The 24,406-nt window shown below is 46.0% G+C and overlaps 1 protein-coding gene across 2 annotated transcripts in view; it reads left to right on the top strand.

Moving 5' to 3' along the window:
- DIS3L2 (DIS3 like 3'-5' exoribonuclease 2) overlaps positions 1–24,406 on the top strand; it is a 197,756-nt gene that overhangs the window by 72,744 nt on the left and 100,606 nt on the right. For both annotated transcript variants that reach the window (XM_082487396.1, XM_082487397.1), the window contains 3 exons: positions 1,452–1,558; positions 2,756–3,003; positions 9,869–10,042. In XM_082487396.1, the coding sequence (XP_082343522.1) occupies positions 1,452–1,558; positions 2,756–3,003; positions 9,869–10,042 (529 nt within the window). The remainder of the gene's footprint in view (positions 1–1,451; positions 1,559–2,755; positions 3,004–9,868; positions 10,043–24,406) is intronic.

Raw genomic sequence — 24,406 nt, 5'->3', positions numbered from 1 at the left:
TTCATCCGTCATGTCACCAGCAGCCTCCGTCGAGGGTCCCTGTGGGACAGATGGGTGTCATCTGGGGGCCAGGGTCTGCGTGTCACTGCTGTTTTCCTTGAGGCTTTCTGGCGTGCGTGAGTGCCGTTGGCCTGCTGGAGCACAGTCTTCAGCGAAACATTGCTTTATCTCATGTCTTCTAAGGGAAAACAGTGACAGCTACGTCCCTTGAAACTTGTGGTTGATGCCACGGTCTCTCTTTAAGAAAGCAAAATATCTTTTGAACACTCAGGGCTAGATTTTAGCACATGTGCTTGAGATGGATGTGATTGCCGTACTAGTGGAAAAAGCCATCCATCCTTCATGAGCCCTTAGGAGAAGAGGGTGTAGATGTTTCCATCTGAAAAACATTGTCAGACCAGTAACCATGGGCTCTCAGCAGGTATGCAGCTCAAAAAGGGACCGGTCCCAGCCTTCTCCATGGCAAAAATCACTTTGGATGTTGGTAAACGCTCTTTTCAATGGTTCCAAGTAACAGGACGAGGGGTAACGGGCACAAGATAGTACACAGGAAGTTCCGTTCAAATTCACGGAAAAACTTCTTTAGGGTGAGGGTGACAGAGCACTGGCACAGGCTGCCCAGGGAGGTTGTGGAGTCCCCTTCCCTGGAGACTTTCAAGACCCACCTGGATGCAGTCCTGAGTAATGTGCTCTGGGCAATCCTGCTTTGGCAGGGGAGTGGGACTAGATGACCTCTAGAGGTCCCTTCCAACTCTGAAAATTCTGTGATTCTGTGCCAGCCACCTGTAGCAGATACTTTCAAACTCAGATACTCGAATGTTTGAAAATGGCAAACTAGAAGTTAGTTGATTGTTGATTTAAATATTCGCGGTATCTGGTGAAGAGATTTCAGGGGAGGGAGCTGTTTGTTATATATAGCGATTACTTTCATAAGACTTTTTCATAATGCTGGTCTACAGCTGAAGAGGGTCAGCTTAGCAGATGTGGTTTCAAAGATAAACATGCATTTTATTACCTTGCATAACATTTTTAAAGGAAATTAAATATTAAATGAATGTATGTACTTAACAGACTATTTGTATAATGTTAATGACTCCAAATAAGAAATGCCGAGAAATTCATGTAGCTCTTGTATTTAATAAACAGAATGTGTTTTCCACCATTTTGTTTATTATGGCTGGTATAGTTGTACTTGTAAAGTTTGGATTTATTTTGATTTTTGTTGTTTTTCAGCAGATCTGCATGGTAAGTGAACAAATATCTGCTCTCTGTAGTAGTCTGGAGAAATAATAATTGCTTCTGGCTTGGCTATTTTAACATTTCAGAGAACTCTCTCCTTTCAAATAAGTCTACTACACTCACCTTGTATTGTAGTTTACAGCGAAAGCCCAACACGATTTTGTGATAGAAACGTGCTACGGTAACTGTTGTGTTTGTGTTGTTTGATGCAGTGAATGCTGTTGGGATCAGCGGTGTGCACAGAACAAAGCAAGACGATGGACCCAAGGTGAATGATCCCAGGCTCCTCCCAGATAAGTTTCTTCAAAGGACAGCCAAGGTAACTCCGTGGAGAGTGACGAGCGAGCACATGTGCGCTCCCAAAGGCTGAAGGAGACCAGCCCTGGCCTCCTCGTAGTCTCCATTTGTTGATCTTTGAATCTCATTCCCTGTTTCAAAGAGAGTAATTGTCCAATCTGATAAAAATCAAGTGTCTTGTTATTTTTACCAATTATCCTAGTTTAAATTCCCTTTGTTTGTTACGCAAAATTACTTAGCAGGATTCAGAAAGAAGATCGGGTACTAATACGAACGTCAGGATATCCAAAGTTGTCAGAATTAATTCTTGAAGACTCTGGAAAGGCTGTTAGTGCTGTTGGTTCAAGATTTGAGTCAATCTCGGAATGTTAAGAGACCAGAAAAGCACTACTGGGTCAGGCTCTGGGTCAGGACTCTTCCACGTCTTGTGCTTTGCCTTGCAGCTTCTGATTCTGGTCCCTCTTCTGGGCTGGGCTGCCCTCTGGTCTCATCCAGCGTGGCAATTCCAGGGCTCAGAATCGCACAGAGGTGCAGCTCCTGAAACCTTCTGGAAGGACTCGTCTGTGTAAGCTTAGGAAATCGGCTATAATATTTCTGTTATCCGGTGATTTATTATGGTCTACAAAAATATAGCCTGGATGAACACCTCTCTGGAACAATTATTTAGTGATATTGTAATTTATTATTCTTTTCAAAGCCATCTTGTATAAAGGTAAAATAACCCTTAACTTCAGAAAGCACAGAGAGGAGGATAGGACTGCCAAATTCCCCACAGCACATCCTTTCCTGTGGTTAGCGTTGGATCCGCTAGCGGCACCGTTTTTGGACTGGCCTGTTCTGCGCTGAATGTCGAAATCATAGGCCGAGGATACAAATGAAAGATTTTACAGGAGTTGCTTGTATGTTGTGGCTAATTCCCTGCATTTGGAAGCATCTGCTTCTTGTCTGGTTTTGTTCTGTAATCAAGAAAATTGCTGTAGAGAGCTAGCACTTGGAAGGCACTTCGCTCTTCTATAGCCACGAGCAAGATGGCAAGGAAAATACATTGTAAATAGGTACTCGGTTTAAAAATGCACACACATATACACACACAGGGAAAACATGATATAGGCCTTGTGATTTTTCCAGATACTCGGCTAAGCCTCTCTGTATCCCTATTCTGTTAAAGGAAATAAGTTTCTCTGAAGGTATTAACTGTAGAAACCTTTGCCTCTTCCAGGTGGTCTATATTTTGGAAAAGAAACATTCTCGGGCAGCTACAGGCTTCATCAAGCTTCTGGCAGACAAGAACAGTGAACTCTACAGGAGGTGCGCCATGTTCTCACCTGTGGACCACAGAGTGCCCAGGGCCTACGTGTCCTTGGCTGATTGCCCTCCAGACTTTGTGACCAGGCCTGAGGACTATTCAAATATACTCTTCATCTGTCGCATAGTGGACTGGAAAGAAGACAGCAACTTTGCAACAGGGTACGTGGCTGCCACTGGAAGTAGAGTTGACTCAGATTTCTAGTCGGAGTTCTTGGTTTCACTTAGTTTGATAAATGCATGAGAGACAGGACTCTGTTAACAAGATACTTGTCTTGTAGCCCTCTGGTATTTGGTGGATCAATTGTGATGAGGCTAAGGACAGCTCATCGCTAGTTAATCGTACGGCTACATAACGTTAGTTTCTTTTGGTGCTTGCTTCAGTGTGCTGGCACATCACAGCGTTAATGAGCATACGGTCTTTGCTCAGAAGAGCTTGCAGTCTGGAAGGAACACGCACAGGTACTGAGCCTGATCAGCACAAGCACCGTGGGTGCTGGCAACCTTTCAATCTTTCCTCCCTTTGTGTAAGAGTAGTACACAGTGTGTAGGCATTTCAATTCTGCCAGAGGAGGATCAGTGGCTGTGAGGCTCATCTTTGGTTTTTAAGCCTTTGTTGGTAAGAAGTAGAGAGAAGTCACAGATTTTTGTGGTTTTAAATTTGCATTGCTTTGTGGAAGGACACTAGAAATCAAGAAAAGTTTCATTCACTCCTGAAGCAGATGAGAAGGGTGTTGCATGCTGTGTATTTCGGGAGGCACTGTAAAGGTACATCTGTCCAGAGTTCAAATTGCAGGCACTACCACGAAGGAGGAGATTTTAAGCCAGCGCTACACAAATGACCTATGCTGGGCTGGATCCAGTTTGCAAATTCATTTTGACTCTCCTTCAGGAACACCCTGTATTTTTCAGCATTTTCACTCTTAGGAACAGCTGCAGTGTGCCAAGCTCCCGCCTGGAGTGGCCATGCTGTTTCCTATTGAGTGGGTCTCAATAAGAAATGGTGGACATTGACAAATCTATTCAGTTATCTTGGGAAAAAACTGAGTAGTCCTGGTTTAGCTGGTGATCCAGAGCAGGTAACTCTGACCTATGGCAATGCTGTGGTCAAATTTCACAGGTGATGGGGATCTGGATGTAATCTGGAGCACGTCCCGTAGTGGGAGTTGGGCATAAAGCCCAACTTTTCTTTTCCCCTTGCAAAGCTGTTCTGATGGGGTAGCACAGCTGACATACAGTGACAGCACCGTGGGTTTTGGAGTCCTCAGCTCAAACTCCTGGTAAAGCTTAAAACTTATGTAAAACTGTTGTGTTTGGGTTTTTTTTTTTGTTTTGGGTTTTTTGTTTGTTTTTTATGTTGGCACAGATTTATCAGCCCTAGAACTAAAAGTAAACTAAACTGAAGTCCCTATTTCCCTGAGTTTAAGTTCATTATCAGTTGTGGCTGCTTCATGTGCCTAGTAATAGCAAGTTTCACGTGTAGTCCTTGAGAGCCACACGAGCCGTAAAGTCACTCAGTATTTCCTAGCTAAACTGCAGTGCATGAACTGAAGTGGCCTCCCTTTGAGCCCCACTTAGCTAGGGGCTGCCTGTGCTGTGAACTTCACTGTGACTAAGTTTCTTATTGGCAGAGATTTTCTTTGTCTTTTTTGACTCCAACAGAGAACAGACTGGAGGGTGATTGTACTGCTTGGCTTCTTGTCATGAACAACCCCCCTTTTCAGCAGAAACGGGGGAAATTAGGAGGATGGGCTAATGTCTTTTTTCATTGGCTAATGTGTGTGTCTTTAATCCATGCTTCTGACAACATTGTATATTCTCATCTGGCTGTTTAGGTAGTTTCCAAGATGTAAAGGGTGTTGTCAGGAAAGAGAATGTCCATGATTGTCTTCAGACATAGCCATTTCCTCTGGGACTCAGTTGCACTTCACTAAGTGCCTTGTGGAGATGGGAGCATAAAACCTTGGTGACCCATTTTGTTTTGAACTCTACATACATGCTTGTTTAAACACTGAAAGGCAAGGAAACCTCTTGAAAGTCCCAAAAGTTTCCTGTTTACTTTTGGGCTAGTTTATAGGCTTGTTTATAAGTCGTGTTGCTAGTCATAGCCCACCTGAAGGAGAGAAGAGTGGGTGATCTGCAGCTCATTGCATGCCTGTTTTTTTGAACTTCCTTGTGCACCCATTAGTTCTGCCCACAAACTTCATGATACCCCTTTGGCAGCACCACCATGGTTTTGAAGGTTTCCGGATTAAAGAGCCTGTAGGTCATCACTCTGCACCGTCTAAGTCTGCTGGAAGTACGATGCAGGAAACTCCATAGTTGCAGTCATTTCCCCCTGGATGCCTTGGGTGTTTCCAGGTACTCTCCATCCTGCAGCTGAACTCCCCCAGGCTGGTCATGCATTTTCCTTCACTTTCCTTTTCCCTTGGGAAGTTCAGTGACAGGTTTCCAAGCACAGTTAATGGCATAGTCTGGTCTTCATAGTGACAACGTGTGGCTGGAGCAGTGGGATGCCCTGGCCAAGAGTGGCGGTGGCATTGTCCATCCAGGGTGATACCTGTACAGGGGTAACCTGACAGTCCCTGGAGGTCCCCTTGGGGAGGGGGGTGAGTTTCTGTGTCGTGATTGCCACCTGGTGGTCACCAGTGAGACACTGTCCCCTCTGAAGGCCACTCTGTCACCCCAACTGCACTGGGAAGGAGCAGGGACGAACCAATGGCTCCATGTCCAGCTGGCGATGCCCTGAGCATGGGCTGCTGTGCTCCCTCCTGCATGTGAAGTGATTTTACAGTGGCAGTGAAATGCCATTTAACTGTACCTGCTTCAGGTAGCAGGTAAAGCAAAATAGCTCCAAAATATTCTCCTTTTCCAGATAAATCTTACAAGTTCTGCCATGTACAGTTATTTTCTGGGGACCTTTGTTCAGTGTTGGAGTCCAGGGCTGTTTGGAGAATTGGTCCAGACATCTCTGCGCTTTTGGCGATGGTTAAAGTGGAGTCAAATCTTTTTTTTTTTTTTTTGGCCCCGCACATGGTGATGGATGAGACTGTTAAAAAAAAAAAAATCCAAACTAGTAGTAAGATGTTGAATCACCGATTCTCTCTGTGTCACAGGGAGCTTGTGGCTATTCTAGCTCAGGACCTTAGATATTGGTCTCTAAAGGTGATGAGATTTGTCACGGTGTTTGCAGTAAAATGAAATGTTGCAGGATATTCTTGACGTTCTTTCCAAAGCCATCCAAGTGCATTGAATTCCTTTCATCTCTGGCATTTTATTCTGTTTTTTTTTTTTTTAATTCACAGATGTATTTGGTGTGAGGGGAAATGACTAATACCTTGGGTAGCTCACTGTAAGGCTTTGAGGGGAGGTCTGATCCCCAAGCAGCGTAGCTCTGTTCGTAAAACACCTTCTTGCAGATGGGACTGTCTCTCAGGAAGGCTGTGTTCCCTTGGCACAGCTAATCACCATACTGCTCTGAAGTGTGGGATGGCCCCACCTTCATGGGGGGCACCATGCTGCTCTTGGACTTTGATGGTGGGTGGCCCAGCAGCTGAAGGGAGGCATCTCCATCATGGGAGCGGGGCTCGTCTGCGCTCTCGGGCACTGGGGGTTCCCATGACACAGCGCTGTCTCCACGATGCTCAGCCCTGCAGACATCTCTCCATTTCCACTGGGACCTTTGGGTTTTATCAAGCCTGTGCAGCTCTGCCTGCGAGCTCCAGGCCATGGGTGGTGGGAAAAGCTGGGTGGCCTTCCTTGCTGTCTCCTCTCCTGCTGCTGTACAAGCTTTCTCTGGGAGCAGTAGCTTACTGATGTGCAGCACATTGTCTTGCTGCTGGAAGAAACCCTCCATGTAGGATGACTGGACAAGTCTGCTCCAGGAGAGACTGAGTAAGATTGTTAGGTCCCCATGGAAGTTATTTGCTCCCATTTGGGAGCCTGCCCGGCTTTCCAAAGGAAACAAGTCTTATGTAATTATGCTTTGTCTTTTTGGAGAGTTCTTATCATATAACCTTTGAACACGTTGGCCAGTTTCAGCTGAGGCTGGGGAGTGGAGAGGGCTCGAATATTTGTAGAAACGGGTGGCCAGATAGGTGCTATCAGTGTCACCATGAAGGGGAAGATGGCAGCAGGAGCGTGGCTCTGTCCCAGGCGCACACGCATGGGGACATCAAGCTCCAGTGAGCACAGCTCGGGGCAGTTCAGTGATCTCGCAGCCATGGCTGTTTTGGAGGAATACCCTGTGCTGCCCAACGCCCCGACCACAGCACATTCCCATCGGTGCGTGCTGCCACCGTCTCTGACATCAGTCCAAGAGCATTCACGAAACGTGAATTCCGGCGTGCTCTAATGCTCCCCCATCAACGTCACAGAAAAGAAATGTTTACGTCTGTAACTGTTATAATTTTTTTTCACCTTTTAACATTTAAAAAAAAAAAAAAGAGACACACGCAAGCCTGGGGTGTCACAGACACCGTGACTGCTGGGGAGTGAAAGTCCGACTGCCGCTGGGCCCTGTGCCTGTTGTTGTTTATAAGCCTCTTGAACTATTCTTGCTACCCTCGGTGGCCGCGGAGCCCCATGAGTGATTTTACAGCCTGGCTGTTACTCCAGGGCCATCGGTGATCCTATATGTGTTACCTTTGATCACATGCTGTCCTGTCAGATTTTGCTCTGATGCAAGTCATCACGTCTGCGTGACTGTAACATGGCCCCAATTAAAGTCAGTTGTACACTTTTTATTTCAAGGTACTTGGGAAATGTTCCCTGGAACACTGTAAATCAAATGTTAATTACTATTAAAAAAATATTAGTCCTATATCAAACCTCTGGGTAAACCCCTCATGGTTCGTAATCTAATTTCAGTAAACGGATCAAGAGAACATGGGTTTCAAGACTGAGCTGGAAAGCACTCTGGCATTCAGAGGTGCTTTCCATGACTTGTCGTGCAGACGTCCAGCTGCCCTCCTGGTGCACTTCCCAGCTTTGCCCTTTCAGGAGAAGAGGCACCTGAGACTCAAGCCCTTGCCGTTTCTTTTTGGTAGGGAAACACGTCCTCTCTTTTCCTCTTTTTTTTTTTTTTTTTTTTTTTTCCAATCCATCCTTGGTGGTGCTGGTGGGCCTGTGGACCCACAGGCTCGTCCTTGCTTGGTCTCCCAGCTCTGCAGTAGACATTGGAAATGAAGTGGTGATTTCTCTGGTTTATTGTTACTGCTTAGAGAGGGGGAGATAAAACTGATGCCTCGTTTATTTACATTAAAATAAGGCTCAGGCTGGGACCAAGCTGCAGGGACAGAGAACTCGGCAACGATGCCAAACGCACACTGATTTCTGCAATACAGTTTGTACATAAAATTGAAACAATGGAGGGAAATATCTTTTATCCTTGTTTTCATTTTTATTTTAAAGCTATGCAATGTGAACTCTACAATTTACCATGCCACGAAGCGCGCAGTCCTTTCCAGCATATTACACAACGTGACAGGTTTATTGCGCAGCCCTTCCCGTTGTGAGGAGAGATAGCTTTGCTCCCATAAAGAAGATGGGCTTGCTTGCGCGGCGCGGCGCGGATGGGGTTTGTTCTGTGGGTTTATGGCACATTTGAAGCCCTGAGAGCATCTTGCTCGTCCAAATGACAAGTGCACTGTTTTGGCCCCAACTTAGGAAAGCAATTAGTGCCTGTTCTCACACATTGGAATTAAAGCAGAAGGATCAATATAATGATTGTGTATTTTATGCAGTGGAAAAACACTTATTAGAGTGGCTGGTTTTGCACTGTGTTATTACCCCTCTCTTTTGTGTCATATTTTGATGGATCTGCCTTAATTTCAGTTGTAATTTTCTTGGGTCGGGAGCATTATCTTTATTGGCTGTAATGTCCCATTTGCCCTAATGGCAGTATATTAAAAAAAAAAAAAAAAAGAAAATAAAAAAAATTACCTCTGTGTACTGTAGAGCAATCTGGGGGTGAGAAAGGGGACAAGGGGAGCCACCGTGGGACATAGGTTCTCATGCAGTATTTGTAACCAGGTAGGGAGGGAGCAAACGTCCCGCTCCTTCGGAGTCCCGGTTTGCATGCTGTGTCTGGAGCCGAACGCTTGTTTGACACCAAAGCGCTCAGACAAATGCATGCTGGGGTTCGCACTGGAGCAGATGGAAACTTTCTCTAAGCATAATAGAGCAGCAGCCTCACCCACACATGTGCAGAATACTTCATCAAAGACTATTAGCGCGTGGGGGACAGTTTCCCCCGTCTATGGCTTGCGTCTAGATTGTTGGCTGCTCTCCAGTTGGCTCCTGGTTCAGAGGCTTCTGCTTAGCTAGGAGAGCAGGGACAAACTACTGGGAATGTTTAGGTCCTGGAAAGAGACTGGAAAATGGTTGGAAAGATGATCGGTGGGCATGTCTGTGTGTGCGACTCCAGTAAGGCAGGCGGTAAGGGTTCTTCACACCTCTGTCTTCATAGGGCATCAGTTTGCCCAGGCAGAGATGCGTATCCTTTGGGATGGAGAGCAGTGTGCTGAGCTGCCTGGGAGCTGTCTTCTGCGGAGCTGCTTGGGATCTGATGGGAATCTGTACTCCGTTTCGGGTAGGAGGGGTGAGTCACCTTTTTCAGTGGTGAGGAGAGGAAGGAGGATCTCAAGGGAAGCAGCCATGTGTAAAGCTAGAGCTGTCTGTGTGGAGGGCTGTGCTTTCCTTACCAAAGTTGGACGTATTTTTTTTTCTAAAATGTGACACTTTCTTACCTTTGCGAAAACCTAATAATATAAAGCGTCTCCTTAAAATGAGACGCACAAAACAGCCCAGCATACTGTCTGGCTAGCGTTTTGCATCTCCAGCAGACAGCAGTCATGGTATGGTCTGAATTCCTGCTAAGTCCTCTGCCAAAACTCAGGGAGAAGTGAATGGCTGAAAGAGTATGTTTGAGTGAGGGCTCAGTAGCCTCTCTGCGGGGACGGTAACAACACGACAGTAGTAATTGTACACTTTAAAAAAGCATCCCTTTCTTTCTTTCTTTCTGCAGGCAGTTGTCCAAAAGTCTTGGGCAGGCCGGGGAGATTGAGCCGGAAACGGAAGGCATCCTGACAGAGTACGGTGTGGATTTCTCTGACTTTTCCCCCGAAGCCCTGGAATGTCTTCCCCAGAGCCTGCCCTGGGTTATCTCACCGGGAGAGCTGGCCAAAAGAAGAGATTTAAGGTAACAACAAAAAGTGCGGTCTGACACTCCTTCTTGGGTTAGTGCCAGGTTGTGCTACTTTGTTTTGCTTTCATCGCCCTTGGAAAAGGCACCGACTTTATTATTACATGTGCCCTATTGCACGTTACCTGTGCTAGCACGGAAAGAAACTGCTCTTGAAAGTACCTGCAAACCCAAAAGATCAGTTATTTGGAGAAGTATTTTGTGAGACAAAGAGAACTATTGAAAACTGAAAATTTGGTGTTTGGCAGCTAATCTGAAAGCTTTATGTTTTTGTCTGGAATGTATTACGTATTTTAGTGGTAGTTTTATAGCAGAGATTTTCTGAATGCCTGGCAGATCAAATGATCTTGGACATTGTTACTTTGAAACTTAAGCGCAGGTAGAGAGTGTCCTGCGTTTTCCTGTCTAGTCTCAACATTTTTTTCTGTTTTGAAGAACCGGTGTCGTGTGGAGTTTATGACGGCTCTTGATCAGGTTAGCAGCTGGCAAACGCAGTCCCTCCCTGCAGCCTGGCAACTTTGTGCTCTCCACCTACCTCACATTGCACATCCCTGTAACTTAGTGATGCTCCCACCAGCTTTCGGGAACTCCACGGTCGGTTGGGTGGTAGGCGCTCTGACATTGCTGGTCTGCCCAAAACTCGTGGATTCACTGTGCTTCAAAATGACGGATTTCAGAGATGTCTTTACTAGAAAAGACTTAAAGACAAAAGAGAAGTAATTTGTTTAGAACCTCACTTTGCAATAAAGGAAGGTGCAAGAAATCGAACCAATAAATGCATTACTAAGATGATACCATGTGTTTCACTCCCATCCTTGCTTATGCTAGAGCATCCTGTCTCGATTGGCAGATTCATTGCTTTCTTGCATATTGCTGAGGTGAAACAGTGCCATGAGCCTGATTCCTCAAGACACTGCACTGGTACAAGCACCTGCATGTACGTAGTAAGCTCCTCTTCCTCTTAGTATCCGTGTTACTGGCATGGACGTTAGCAATTTGAGTGTATAAGCTGATCAGCTGCAGCCGTTTGTATCTGTACCTGGACTCCAGATGTTACTTTGGACCTAATCCTGCACTCTAGCCTGCGACCTCCTTACTCTTTCAGCTTCACTGGGTTTCCATTGCCATACAATGGAATAATTTGGGGAGAATCACACTCCTGATTGACTAGTGGTAACACTCAAATACCAGATCCAGACTGAAGGCTTCAAGTGGCTTTAAAAAAAAACCCTCAGATACTGAAAGCTGCAGTTCAGAAGTCACTGGAAGGTGCTTATTTTTATATTCTTGACTACATTTCAGTAGCATTTTTGGTTTCTTCTGACCAAGTTCTTTCAAGCAAATAAAGAGCTTGACTTGTCTCCAGTCAGACAATCAGTTTTGGAAACAAATTCCAAGTGCATTTCTTGCTTTTATTGCTGAATTATTACACCGGGACTTATCAAGGTGATAATAGTTTTGCAGTTAAGCCATTTAAATCCCTCTCTGCCCCTTCCCGACCACAGTGCACACTACAAAGTAGATTTCCTTTTGATCCTCTCAAATATAAACATTTAACGGTCAAGGTTTTTAAGACAATTATTTGAGCTTAATTTACTAATCCTTTTAATGTCAACTGCCACACCACTGACTAACTAGTCTGTGGTATAAACACATATGGAGATAACATGAGACTTCTAGTTATGGAAAGTAAAATGCAGATGAATCTTCTTTTTTGTTTCCTCACGGTGTGAGGTTTGTCTGCCCAGAAAAAGATGAGTTTTATTAGTAAATGTAGCATGGATTGTGATGGAGTTGGGTGCCTGCCGTTGGAGACCTGGCCGCCATCTCTTCTGGGTCTGGTCTCAGCCATCAGAACTTGAGAGACTGTTCCTGACAAGTCCCAAGGTGGCTCGTCCTTAACGCGGTATTAAACATTAGCTTTCATATTGTCAGCAGTAAGTGTGTTGTGGTGCACAGCGTGGTACAAACAGCCGGGACACGCTGGGCCAGGCTGGCATCTAGAGGGAGACACCCGGACCTGGCTGCCTGGTCTGGGTGCACATGGGAATTGTGCCTTGTTTTCCGGGGGAGCTCACACCGTGTTCCGTGAGACCTGCCCCTGCGAGTGCCCATCTCTGCTGTGCTGTGCGCATGTTGGTCTGTCCGGTTCCCCAGGTACTGTGCAGTGCTCTGAGAGTACGACGTAGGATAAATCACAGTGAAATAAAGGCTCGTGAAGCAGTTATGTTAACACTTTTAAATAGCTCATCCTAATTCAGTATACAGATTGCTCGTCTGACGAGAATAAACATAAACTGGAGTTTGGCTTAAAAATACTTTCGTCTGTAGTAAATCTCCAGTTCTGTAACACAGAGCTGTAAATTTTCTAGGGTTGTGCATTAAGCCTTTGGGATTTGGAACTGAGATCTGAGCAAAGTCTTGGGTTTTCCGGTGTTTCCTCTTCCCGAGATAACTTCTCCCTGTTTCCTTTCACCATGGGAAGCGACTCTTTTCCTCCTCAAAAGGTAACCTGTGTTCTGCTAACCAGTGTCCCGAGTGTGGTCGTGTCTGTTTGTGAGTCAGTGTATAGAGCACGGAGGTAGAGGTTCTGCACTGGAGGCGTTTGTGAGTGTGGTTTTAGAGGAAAGTGAGACAATGTGTTTCACCAAGCTGCTGAGGCTGGGCAAGAGGAGGCAAGGATATTTTGTCCATGCCATCTTGTAAATATATTCCTTGATCTTCCTGCAAGTCTTTCAGTTTTACAGGAAGCCTGTTCTTGCCATGCATAGTCTGTTTGGATAGCAACTGTGATCTCACCTACATAGCCTGTGCAGAATTGTTGCCAAAAGATCTTTTTTTTTTTTTTTCCCCTCATTTCTCCAGTAATGGCTCACAAAGAAAGGTTTACATAATATTTTAATATTACTTAAGGCAGAAAAGATCCAAACCTCGTGGATGGCTTTGAAATCTTTCAGCTGATTTGACGCTCTGCTCTGCCACTGGTGCACAGTTTTGCTGTGGACATCTGCTTTTTACCTGCATGGGTTTATCTATTTGTAAAATTAGGCAAGTATTTCACAGGCACTCTGAGCTTACTTGTTTGTAAAGGGCACCAAAAACTTCTAATGGAAAGCACTAGGCAGGTATTAAGTGTTGGCATTGCACACTGCAGTTGTATTTTATAGAGATCGCAAAGTTTCATAAAATATCAGAATAGCGTGGTTGAGGAGACTTCCCTTCCAGAGACTTTAAATGTGATAATACAGATAGGACCAGAATTCTCATTTTATTATTCGGGTTGACTGGAATCGGTATTTTTTTCATTAGAAGTTTAAGAAGTGTTTGGTTTCTGCTTTCAGAGAAACTATCGGAGGATTAGTGTCATAGAGACAAATTTTGATGGGTGCAAAATTTCAACCATTTTCCGGTCTTTTCCAGTGTTTCAACATGCAATTTTCATTTCCTCGTTTGCTTTGCTTCGCACTTAGTGTGTCAATGGTGTGGGACAGAATATAGCCCCTGAACAGAAGAGGGGCCGGGGCAGAGGAGGAAATGCAAATTTCGAAGGTGGGTGCAGGAGACGGTGGCTGGAGGAGGAGGCCGTTTGAAGAGGTGTAGCCAGGAATCTAAGAAACCCAAAAGCTATTTCTAAGACTCATTCCAAATGTTTCTAATTTCATTCATATCTTTTTGTTTCCTTTACTGCTTAACTGGGACAAGAAACTAAAGCCAGGAAAGTCCGATCATAGTGGGAAACAAAAACCTAAATATTGGAGAGAGAAAAAAGGCCGTTCTTTGCAAAGCAGTTCTGCCTTTTGCTTGTCTCCTATTGTTGGTGTTACTGTGGAAAATGTATAACATCACCCTCTTGGAAAGCGCTAGAGCCTGTTCAAGTGGAGATGGTTTATATAGTCTAACATGGAAGAACTTGAGGATATCTATTTCTTTACCATTTGCCTAATAATAAGTGAGCCTGTTGACCTCCGCTGGACTATTACAAATGTGAAACTTGGCACTCAAAATTGCTTGCTCTAAATTTTCCAGTTGCTTTCTCTTTTTCCATTTGATGTCATCCTGCCAACTAGTGATTTTATTATTATAAACAGGACATTGTATTCACTTTTAAGAAGAAATATGAAGCTGAAGGTAAAATTACAAACTGCAGTTTCTCAGCTGGCAAAATACAAAACAATGAGCTAAAAATACTGAGCAGAGAAAGGGTGCTGTGGCAAGAAACTCTGAAATATCTACAAGATGGATGTGGTCTGAGGAGCAGAAACTGACTGACTTCAACTGAGCAGCTCTGAACGCCTGAGAACTGCCAAATTGTTGGGGTTGGAAGGCACCTCTGGAGATCATCTACTCCAACCCCCTTGCTCAAAGCAGGGTCAACTAGAGCAGGCTGCTCAGGGCTATGTCCATTTGGGGTTTGGATGTTTCCAAAGATAGAGATTCCACAAACCCTCTGAGAAATGTGTTCTGGGGTTCAATCACCCTTACAGTAAAAACATGGGTGTTTTTCGCCTTTAAATGGAATCTCCTGTATTTTGTGCCCATTGCCTCTTGTCCTGCGGCTGGATACCACGGACAAAGAGTCTGTCTCTGTCATCTTTACTCCCTACCATCAGGTGTATTTTTCACATTGATAAGATCTCCCTGCCTGAGCCTTATCTTCTTGAAGCTGAACAGTCCCAGCTCTCTCAGCCTCTCCTTGTAGGTTGGATGCTTCGATTCCTTAATCATCTCATTAGGGCCCTTCAGCAAACTTGCACCAGTATGTTGATGTCTTCCTGGTACTGGGGAGCCCAGAACTGGCCACAGCACCCTAGCTGTGGTCTCACCAGTGCCAAGTAGAAAGGAAGAATTTGAGCACCACATCTCTTGACCTACTGGCAACGCTCTTCCTAATGCAGTCCAGGAGACTGTTGGGAGCCTTTGCAACAGTGGCACGTTGTTGGTTCATGTTCAGCTTCTCCATCAGGACCCCAGGTCCGTTTCTGCCAAGCTGCTTTCCATCTGGTTGGTCCGCAGCCTGTGCTGGTGCACGGCATTATTCCTCCCCATGTGCAGGACTTTGCTTTTCCCTTTGAGCTTCATGAGATTCCCATCAACCGGTTTCTGTGCTGAGGTCCCTCTGAATGGCAGCATAACTGTCAGTTCCTCCCACGAGGCTAAAAGGCCTGGAGAGCATCAGACCAGGGAACAGCAAGGATCCACTGCATTGACAGGAGACAATTAATGCTCACTTCTTCCCTTGCAGGGCAGTTAATGAACTTTGCTCTTGCAAGCAAAGAGCTCTAATTGCAACGAAGCTTTCGGTTAAAATTTGCATCTTGGTATTTCAGCATGTGACCTCGATTGCAACTGACCTAAAGCTATCCAAGTTATTGAATTGTAATTTTGGCTGCCCGTTCAGAAATGTAGCATCCTTCCTTTGGTTGTTAAGGGAGGAAGAGTGGAGGTGCTCTGCTGTGTCTCTGTGTCCACTGTGGAGGGAAGCTCTGTAGCGCTGTTTGTCACTGGAAAGCACTGGTAGCAGGACAGTACCTGTACTGCAGTTCTACCCGCTAGTTATTTCTTTCTTGAGGAGTGTTACAGCTGGTAACAGGGATTAGCAGTGCTGATAGTAAAGGTTTGACAGCACGCTCTTTGCTGTAGATGCCCGAGGAGATTATTGGCTGGTAAAATTAGAGGCGATGGTAAAAAATGGCAGCCTTGAGCTGTGCAAGGGGTGTTGGAGGAAATCAGTCAGCCTCCGAAACAGATGTCTTTTCAAGGCAGGTGGACGACTTTAGTTAGAAATGAGTGCAAGTCAGATAAAACATCATTAAACAGCTTGTTTCCTGGAGATTTTCCACTACAAAAAGCTAGTGTTAAGTAGAGCAAGACTTACTCAGCTATAATAGGATATGTAAAAATGCTCTGGTTTCTGATGGAAACTGAGAAATGACTTGTTTAGCAAATGTATAAGCAACATCACTACAGACCTCACTGTTATCTTGGCGTGGAGAGGAGACACAAACAGAGCCAGATTATGATCTCTGCCCTCTCGCTGAGCTGTTCTGTGACTAATTTAATGTTCTCCATAGGGAGGTACAAGGCATACAAAGGATTACTCAGTGGTGTCTAAGGATATCAGATCTAGTCCCTCTCTAACAGGATTGATTCCAGAAGATGGTGATGATGGCTGGACCTCCTCTGGGTACTTCTGCTGTCCAGGCACTCTGGGGAACGGTACCCTTCTTGGTTCGGTGAGGGCAGCTCGCGTTAGCTCCGTCCTTACCCATTACCTGAGTAAGTAAAACTGAATAAATACGGTGCTGCTGTCAGAGTGATGTGATTCAGCTCCTTGCTTCTGGTTGCCTTCTTTGGGTCCTCCTCTCTGTTTTCATAACATTTGCTACTACGCTGTAGCTACAGCAATTGTGGTGACACTGTTTTGTACAGAATGATACATGGTCCTTGCTCTCAGATGCTGTGGCTGGTGTACACAGACACACTGGCAACGTCGCTGGTGTTTTTCCTTACAGGAAGGTGCGTGTGGTTGTTGGAAGCGCAGCTTCAAGCGGAATCAGTGGTGTGTAGTTGGACAGGATTATTGTGTTCTGATCTTGTAGGCCATCAAAACTAAGCTTGCTGAGCTAAGAATCTGTTTAGTTGTGGAAAACAGTAATAACTTTTGCAACTAGGTTGTGATACATACAGTCTCGTTCCTGCCTGGCTGCCTATTTTATGGAGAGAATAGCAGAGGGACGTGAGGGTAAAATATTAAATCAGTTTGAGAACATGTCCATGTCTTACTGGATTGTACTGGATCACAAGCTGGGCTTTTGATGAGCAGAAGAAAGTGCCCTATCCTCTCATAATTATGTATATTAAGTGGCCCAGTTCAGGTGTGCCAAATTATACTGCCACTTTCCTTGGTGTCACGGTGCTTTGCTGGTGCCCTTCTCTCACTACAGGTCAGATAGCACAGGGCTAGATAGGAGATGAAGGATCCAAGTCCTGGTGTCAACCAAGGTATCTGTCTCTGATGCTGTAGATGAAGAAACCCAGAACTTCTTCAGTAGATGAGGCAGTATATCCCCACTGTGGTATTCCAGGGCCAATCACTGATCACTCGGACACGCAGAGTTGTACTGGAGGTATCCCAGCGTGGATTGGAAGTGGGGCAGTCCATAAAAGACTAACAAAAATATTCTGGGAGATGAGGGATTGACTTACAAAGAAGGATTAACTGTTCAATATGTATTTGCCAACACTGAAGCTAGAAGTTTGTGAAAAATATAGTAGTTGATAGTTAAAATATGTGGACCAAAATGAAAAAATGAGAATCACTTAAGGTGGTGGGAGGATAGAAAGGGGTGTTATGAGGACAAGTAAGGTAAAACAAAGAGGAAACCTTTCCTATCCAACCTGAAATAGACTGTAGCGTAGACTGCTAAAGAAAGTATTGGAAACTCCATCACTAAAGATACTACACTGGAGAAAGTCCTTGCAAATGTATTGTCATGAGTAGTCTGGCTCTGACCTATGGGGGTTGGATGACCTAATGTCTCTTCCATTTCTAGCTCTGTGCATCTATGATTAAAGTAGTTTATATAATGCAAGTGCATTTTCAATTACACTCCACCTTCTTGCGTGGGATAGTGGTGGTGCAGAGACCTCATTATATTTGTGGCGCAATTACAGCATGGCTTGTAGGAAATACTGCTGGTACTTGGTCTCTCAGAGACTCTGATCTCGTTTATATATGTTGGCTTTTCAAGCCATTTAGGTATGTTACAAGGCTGCAGTGCTCTTTTTTCCCTCTCCCTCCTTACTCGGAGGCCATAAATATATTGGGGGTGGTGGTGGGTGAGAAGCTCACCATGAGCTGGCAACGTGCGCTGGCAGCCCAGAAAGCCACTGGCGTCCCGGGCTGCATCCCCAGCAGCGTGGCCAGCAGGGCGAGGGAGGGGATTCTGCCCCTCTGCTCCACTCTGGGGAGACCCCCCTGCAGTGCTGCCTCCAGCTCAGGGGTCCCAGCACAAGAAGGACATGGAACCTGTTAGAGCAGGGCTGGAGGAGGCCACAGAGATGCTGTGAGGGCTGGAGCCCCTCTGCTGGGAGGACAGGCTGAGAGAGCTGGGGGTGTTCAGCCTGGAGAAGAGAAGGCTCCGGGGAGACCTCAGAGCCCCTTCCAGTCCCTAAAGAGGCTCCAGGAGAGCTGGGGAGGGACTCTTCATCAGGGAGGGGAGCCATAGGACGAGGCGGAACGGTTTTACACCAAAAGAGGGGAGATTTAGGTTAGATATCAGGAAGAAATTCTTTCCTGTGAGGGTGGTGGGACACTGTCCCAGGTTGCCCAGAGAAGCTGTGGCTGCCCCATCCCTGGAGGTGTTCGAGGCCAGGTTGGATGGGGCTTGGAGCAACCTGGTCTGGTGGGAGGTATCCCTGCCTATGGCAGGGGGGTTGGAACTAGATGCTCTTCAAGGTCCCTTCCAACCTCAGCCATTCTATGATCTGTGAATAATTGATTCTTATTTGGCAATCCAGTGAGCAGTCCTTGGTGAAAATGTAAATGTTTATTGTTGTAGATGTGTAATACATCAAGATTCATTGTCAGCTGCTCTCTTGGACCAAGGTCTGTTTTCTGAACCAGAACAGGACATTAGCTAAAACGTAAACACAGAGAAATTGAAAAGAACAGTACTGGCTTGATGTAGAAAGTTGGGCTTTCAGTGCATTTTATGCTGGATTTTTGTGGGGCTTATAACAATTAGTGTCTGGAGGGGGCAAGTTTTGCTTCCAATTATTTTATAATTTCATTTCATTTTGAAATTTATGCACCATGCAAAAAGAGTTTTGTGATGTGTCAAGCATCTTTGCTGGTGTGTTACAGGGCATTGAGTGCCTTCAGAGATTTGTCAGGGTACTTCTATTGCGTGCATATTTTTTTAATATATTCCTTTTAAGAATCTGTCTTGGAAGGAGCCACTCTGGGGTTCTAGCTAAAATCTGCCAGCATCAGGTGTGACAAATGTGGTAGACACTACGCGTAATATATGTCTTTAGGAGTGGGATGTTGAAGTCTCTAAAATGTTCAAGCACTGATTGTTCTCTGAAATTTCTCTTGGTAAAAGAGTACTTCATCCCCATTTGAGTGATGCACATCAGTGGAATTGGTCCCATGCTTATTGGCATTTTATAACAAATCTGCGCAGACACCGTGGTTGAGCTGGGTTTACTTGTGATTGAAGAACGAGATTGATTTTTGTCGTTGCCATGGCGATTGGACTGTTGTGTGAAAAAATGTTAGTAGCATTCACTGGAGTGAGTTGACAGCTCTAGGATGCCTGTTCCCAAATTAAAACAACTGTTTCCAGCTCTGAGAAATGATGTCTGTTTAACTTTTGCAAGATGGAGCTCAGCAGGGTCTTAGAAATGACCTGAAGAGCTTAAAGATTCTAAAAGTGCCTTTGCTGTACTTAATTTTAAAATGCCAGCTTTGAGCTGGAGTTAATAAGGGTAGACCAGGAGGCTGAGCTTTCACTCCCACCAGGCTATTGTATGTACTCAGAGAGTGGAGAGAACAGGACAATCTAAGGAGACCCTAGAAGAATGTAAATGCATTGCAAGTGTCTAGACATGCAGTCACTCGTACTGTAAATGTCTTAGCACTGACATACTCAAGTTTAAAGAAGGCTTGCACTGCCTAAACTTTAATAAACAAAATTATGGTCGTTGCTGTCTCACCTCCAACTGCAGCAGTCTGGTCTTTGGAAATAGGCTAATGCTTTTGCAAAAGATTTAACTTTGTGCTTCGGGAGCCACTGGATGACTGGAGGGACTGTGGGCTGTGAGCACAGAGCCTGGGGCAGGCAGGATGGTCAGCATGTGGGTAGCCACTGGGCTGCTTGAATCTTCAGTCGTGCAGTGTTTGTGTGCTGGGAATTCACAGGCAGCAGATTTCGGCCACCTTTTCCAGGCTAGTGGGTGCTGTGGCTTCTGGTGTGTTCTTTGTTCTCTTTTGTAGTTGTTTTGAATGCGTTGGTTTTCATGAATGACCAGTAAACATTGCAGCAGACTGCTTCAGTCTGAGAGTTGCCCTTGGGAAAGAGTCAGAATGGGCAGGCAAATAAGGTAATTAAGTTCAGGCACGTTAATTCTGTCAGCTTCCTGAGAAGGGGAAGCAAAGAGGGAGATGCTGATCTCTTCTCCCTGTTATCCAGTGATAGGACGCATGGGAATGGTTCAAAGCTGCACCAAGGGAAGTTTAGACTGGACATTAGGAAGTATTTCTTTACTGAAAGGCTGGTCAAACACTGGAACAGGCTTCCTAGAGAGGTGGTCGATGCCCCGAGCATCGGTGTTACAGAGGCATTTGGACAATGCCTTTTGGACATTAGGAAGTATTTCTTTACTGAAAGGCTGGTCAAACACTGGAACAGGCTTCCTAGAGAGGTGGTCGATGCCCCAAGCCTATCGGTGTTACAGAGGCATTTGGACAATGCCTTTAACAACATACTTTAACTTGGTCAGCCCTGAACTGGTCAGGCAGTTGGACTAGATGATCGTTGTTGGTCCACTGAAATAGTCTAGTCTATTCTGTTCTGTTCTATCTAAGCCCGTGTGTCTGGGTTTCCTTTTGGAAGATCCTTGGTGGTTCCCTGCTCAGTCCCTTCCTTAGGTGCTCTGGTTTGCTTGCAGAGGCACCCAGTTCTCTCTCTCTCTCTCATGAGACTTGGCAGTCTAAATTCTGCCCATGACCTTGGCTCTGAGCAGTGCAGGTTCAGGCAAATGGCAAAGTTGGGGCTTCGGTCTGAGTACCTTGAGTTGGTGGTGGCTGCAGCCAGGGCCAGGAGGGGTGGTGATCTGAAGCACGCAGGAGCGTGGACTCGATTAGGCTGCACAGCCGACTTGTGCTCGTGGTGCCTGGGATGTCCTTCCTCCATCCTCTGCTTTCTCTGGTTCCTGAATAGCTGGTTCATACTTGCTTCTTTAGGACTCTGCCTCTCGTGACTGGTGGCTTCATCTGGTGAGGACAACATCTTACTTCATGGAGGGTTTTCTGATGCTGTAGTGCGTACATGCAGTTCTCTAAACTGTTCTTTCACAGTTGTTGGCATTTGTTAGAGTGGTGAAAGTCTGGGCTCCGTGTCTCCACTGGTGAGTTGACTCATCTGCATGATGCTGGCTGGGAAGGCCATCCGGTTGTGTTAGGAGGATTTGCATGACTGCAGGGTGCTGCTTTGTCTACTGTGTGCAAACTGACGCTTTCCTCCATTAGCAGCACCAAGCTGCTTTTACAGAAAATCACACTGGTAACACCCAAACTTTGCCCACCACCTGGCCGTGCCAGAAACCTTGCCTCTAACGCAGCCTGAGCCCATGGCTTACAAATGCAATGCTTCGTCTTGATCCAAGTAGCCTTCCATCCGAGTGAAGATGGAGCCCTGACATCTCCTTGTGTCGTAGGTGTTTATGTTTTATGGCTAAATTAAGTGATATGTTGAATTCTGAACAGTTTAGCTGGCAAAAAGGGATCTATTGTACCAAACCTTGCAGCACCAACTGTACAGTATTTTCTCTGCTGATTCTTGCGAATACCTTTGCGTAGATGTACGTATTTGCACAAAGAAAAACAAACTGCTCTTGCGGTCCTGGGATCTGTGAATATTTTAATTACCATGACGGTAATTCCAGCTCACCAACAGACTACTTATCTTACCTCTACCACTGTAGTAGCTGTTTATTTTAGCTCCTGTTAAAGGTAAAAAGACTAACTGCCCTACAGATACGCTTGTCCGCTTTAATTAGTCTTCCTTAAGCTGTGCAAAGAGAAACTGCACTTAATTAGCTTTCCTTAAATTAGGATTGATATACCAGCCTGTATACGTGCACGCTGTCGTTACTGTCTAATAAGCTAAGTGCTCTATTCTGCGATTTTTTTTAATTTTTTTTTTTCCCCCCAGATGGTTGGTTTTCAAGATGGCAGACGGAGCCAGCGTGCGAGCTTTGGCTTTAGCAGTGCTCTTGTCACTGCCTCGGGGCTCGAGGTGTCTGGATCAGCGCGTCCGGGCGCTGCCTGGGGCTGGCAGGGTCTGGGCAGTCTGTGTGCGGCACCTGCTTTCCTGCATCTTGCTTGCGGGTCCACCACGCTCAGTGTGAGCCATTCCCCTGATCCTCCAAAACTCTCGTAGGCATTGCCCTGCTCTGGGGCATGAAACCTCTGGCCACGAGGAGGAGGGAGAAAAGATTTTATTCTTCCATCGACAGAAGCTCCATGCTAGAGCAGGTCCACCTCTGCAAACCCACGTTGAACATACATTTTGGATGAAGAGGCTCCTGTAAAAAGTGGAAGTTTCCACACCAAAATGTTTAGTTTTGATCAATGTGAGGAGGTTGGGGGGGTCTTAAAGGCACATGTTTATCTAGTCCTTTCCAGCGTGCAAACCAGAAAAATCTCTTAACTCTGTGTGCGTCTGTATCTCCTAAACCGGTTTCCTTTAACTAACCAAGTTGTGTGTATGTTGGAACAAGTGGACTTGGAACATCTCATTACTTTTACAAAGTCTGTTTTGACAATTTTAAATGAATAAAACAGATTTTTATTAGGTGTAATGACAATGAGAGATGGCTCCTTTGGGGCTTTTAAAGAAGGGGGAGAGGGGGATGATCAAGCTTCTTAACCCACAAGGTCACCTTGGCGGCCCTCCAGAAGCTGGAGACAGCTGCCAATTTGTATTTACCTGTGGTCAATGCAAATGTGCATACATGCAGCCACGATATTTGCTTGTGCTTAAGCAACGTCTTTGTTAGCAGGTGCATAAAAAGTACTGTTGCCTTGAGGTTTAGTCACACAACCCGCTGCAGGTTGGTTTTGTTATCGGTTAGGGTCAGAAATGTGGTCTGATCTCTGCGAGATCCTTTGTGCCACAGCCTTTGGGGTATTGTACAGCCAGACAGTACGGTCAGGGGAGGAACTGGAACGGCTCCTTCCTCTTCACGGGGTGGACTTTCCGCCTAGTTGGGAGCAATGTTATTTCTTCACCCAGATGGTTTTTGTCAGCTGCCTCCAGGGTCCTCCCTGGGGGTTTGTACAGGAGTGGCTGGTGTAGGTGCCAAGGGAGGGATGGCTTGCAGAGCGGCCTCTCCTCCCCTTGCTTTCCGCTGCCGTGCCCCGATTCTCTCCGGGAGGAGAGGCGGCTCTCTGCAGCCTGCTGGAGATAAAAGGTAGATACCGCTAGGGCTGGAGGAAAAGCAGAAGCAGATCGCTGAGAACATGCCTACCGTGGAGAGCTTGCCCTGGAGGAGCACGCGTGCGAGGTGCTGCCCTCGGGCGCAGTGCTGCGGTCCCATCACTCGGTGGATTGTTTTCTTTCCCACACACCAGCCCCGGTTCCTGTAGCCGTCTGAAACTTCCCCAGTAATAAAAACTGAAAACCAGAAATATAATTCATCACATTTAATAATGTAATTACTGGTGAGCGGAATTTGCTTAACAAACTCCAGCTAGGGGTACTGCTGTGTGCCAGGGACTGTCTCACTGCTATGAACTTTGAGCTCTGCTTGCAGATCAGCTTCTCTCGTCCCATTGACTTACCTGGCCATTGGCTCTGCATCGCTTCTGCAGGGTCCTTATGCCAGGGAGTGCCATTCCCTGTGTTATTTGCTCAGTGACTTTCTTACCTCACCTTGCAGTCTGTGCCCAGAATAAACTGCCTGTGACAAGCTACAAGTCCAAGTGCCTTGAGTAGTTTTAAAGGAGAAGCGGATCTGAGCCGGGTGGTAAAACATATCCCAGCCGTGCTGCACATAGAAACGCTGGTGAGAAATGCTAAATCAGTATTTGTCTGGATCCCTCTTCAGCTTTGCATCTGTGAGTTTAAGTATCTCGGACAGCGAGCTGTGTCTGTGCCTGCAGCGTGCATGCTAAGAGGCTGCTCGGAGCCCGGCCAGCGCGTCCCGACGGGCAGCGAGCTCTGCGCGAAGCGCTGCCCGGGGGGGGCTGGGGGCTGCCCTGCCGGCCTCGCAGTTTGGGCTTTTTGAACTGGGGCCGCCGCTGACCTCTGCAGTAGGTTTGACTGGCCAAATACATCTCAGCAAAGCAGCCCGTTAGTTGCTACCCTTGTGTAAATGTGTTCAGAATTTGGCACCCGTGTATTTACGCTCGCTTCTTTCCAGGGCGGACTGCAAATATGCACTTTGCTGAAACCAATCTTCTAATTTTTGAACTGCCTGGAGCTACGATTCGCAATGGGTGGCAGATGCTTGTGGTTGCAGGCCATGAACATCTGGGATAAGCTATCTGTTCCCCTGACACAGGAGCCCACATTCTCTTTGAAGAAGCTCTTAAACCCTTTTCTTGGTCACCTGTCAGATAAAGCAACCCGG

Source organism: Vanellus vanellus, assembly GCF_965231255.1.
Source record: "Vanellus vanellus genome assembly, chromosome: 8".
Lineage (NCBI taxonomy): Eukaryota > Metazoa > Chordata > Aves > Charadriiformes > Charadriidae > Vanellus > Vanellus vanellus.
The sequence above is the reverse complement of the archived record's forward strand: the minus strand, read 5'-3'. Positions and strand labels throughout refer to the sequence as shown.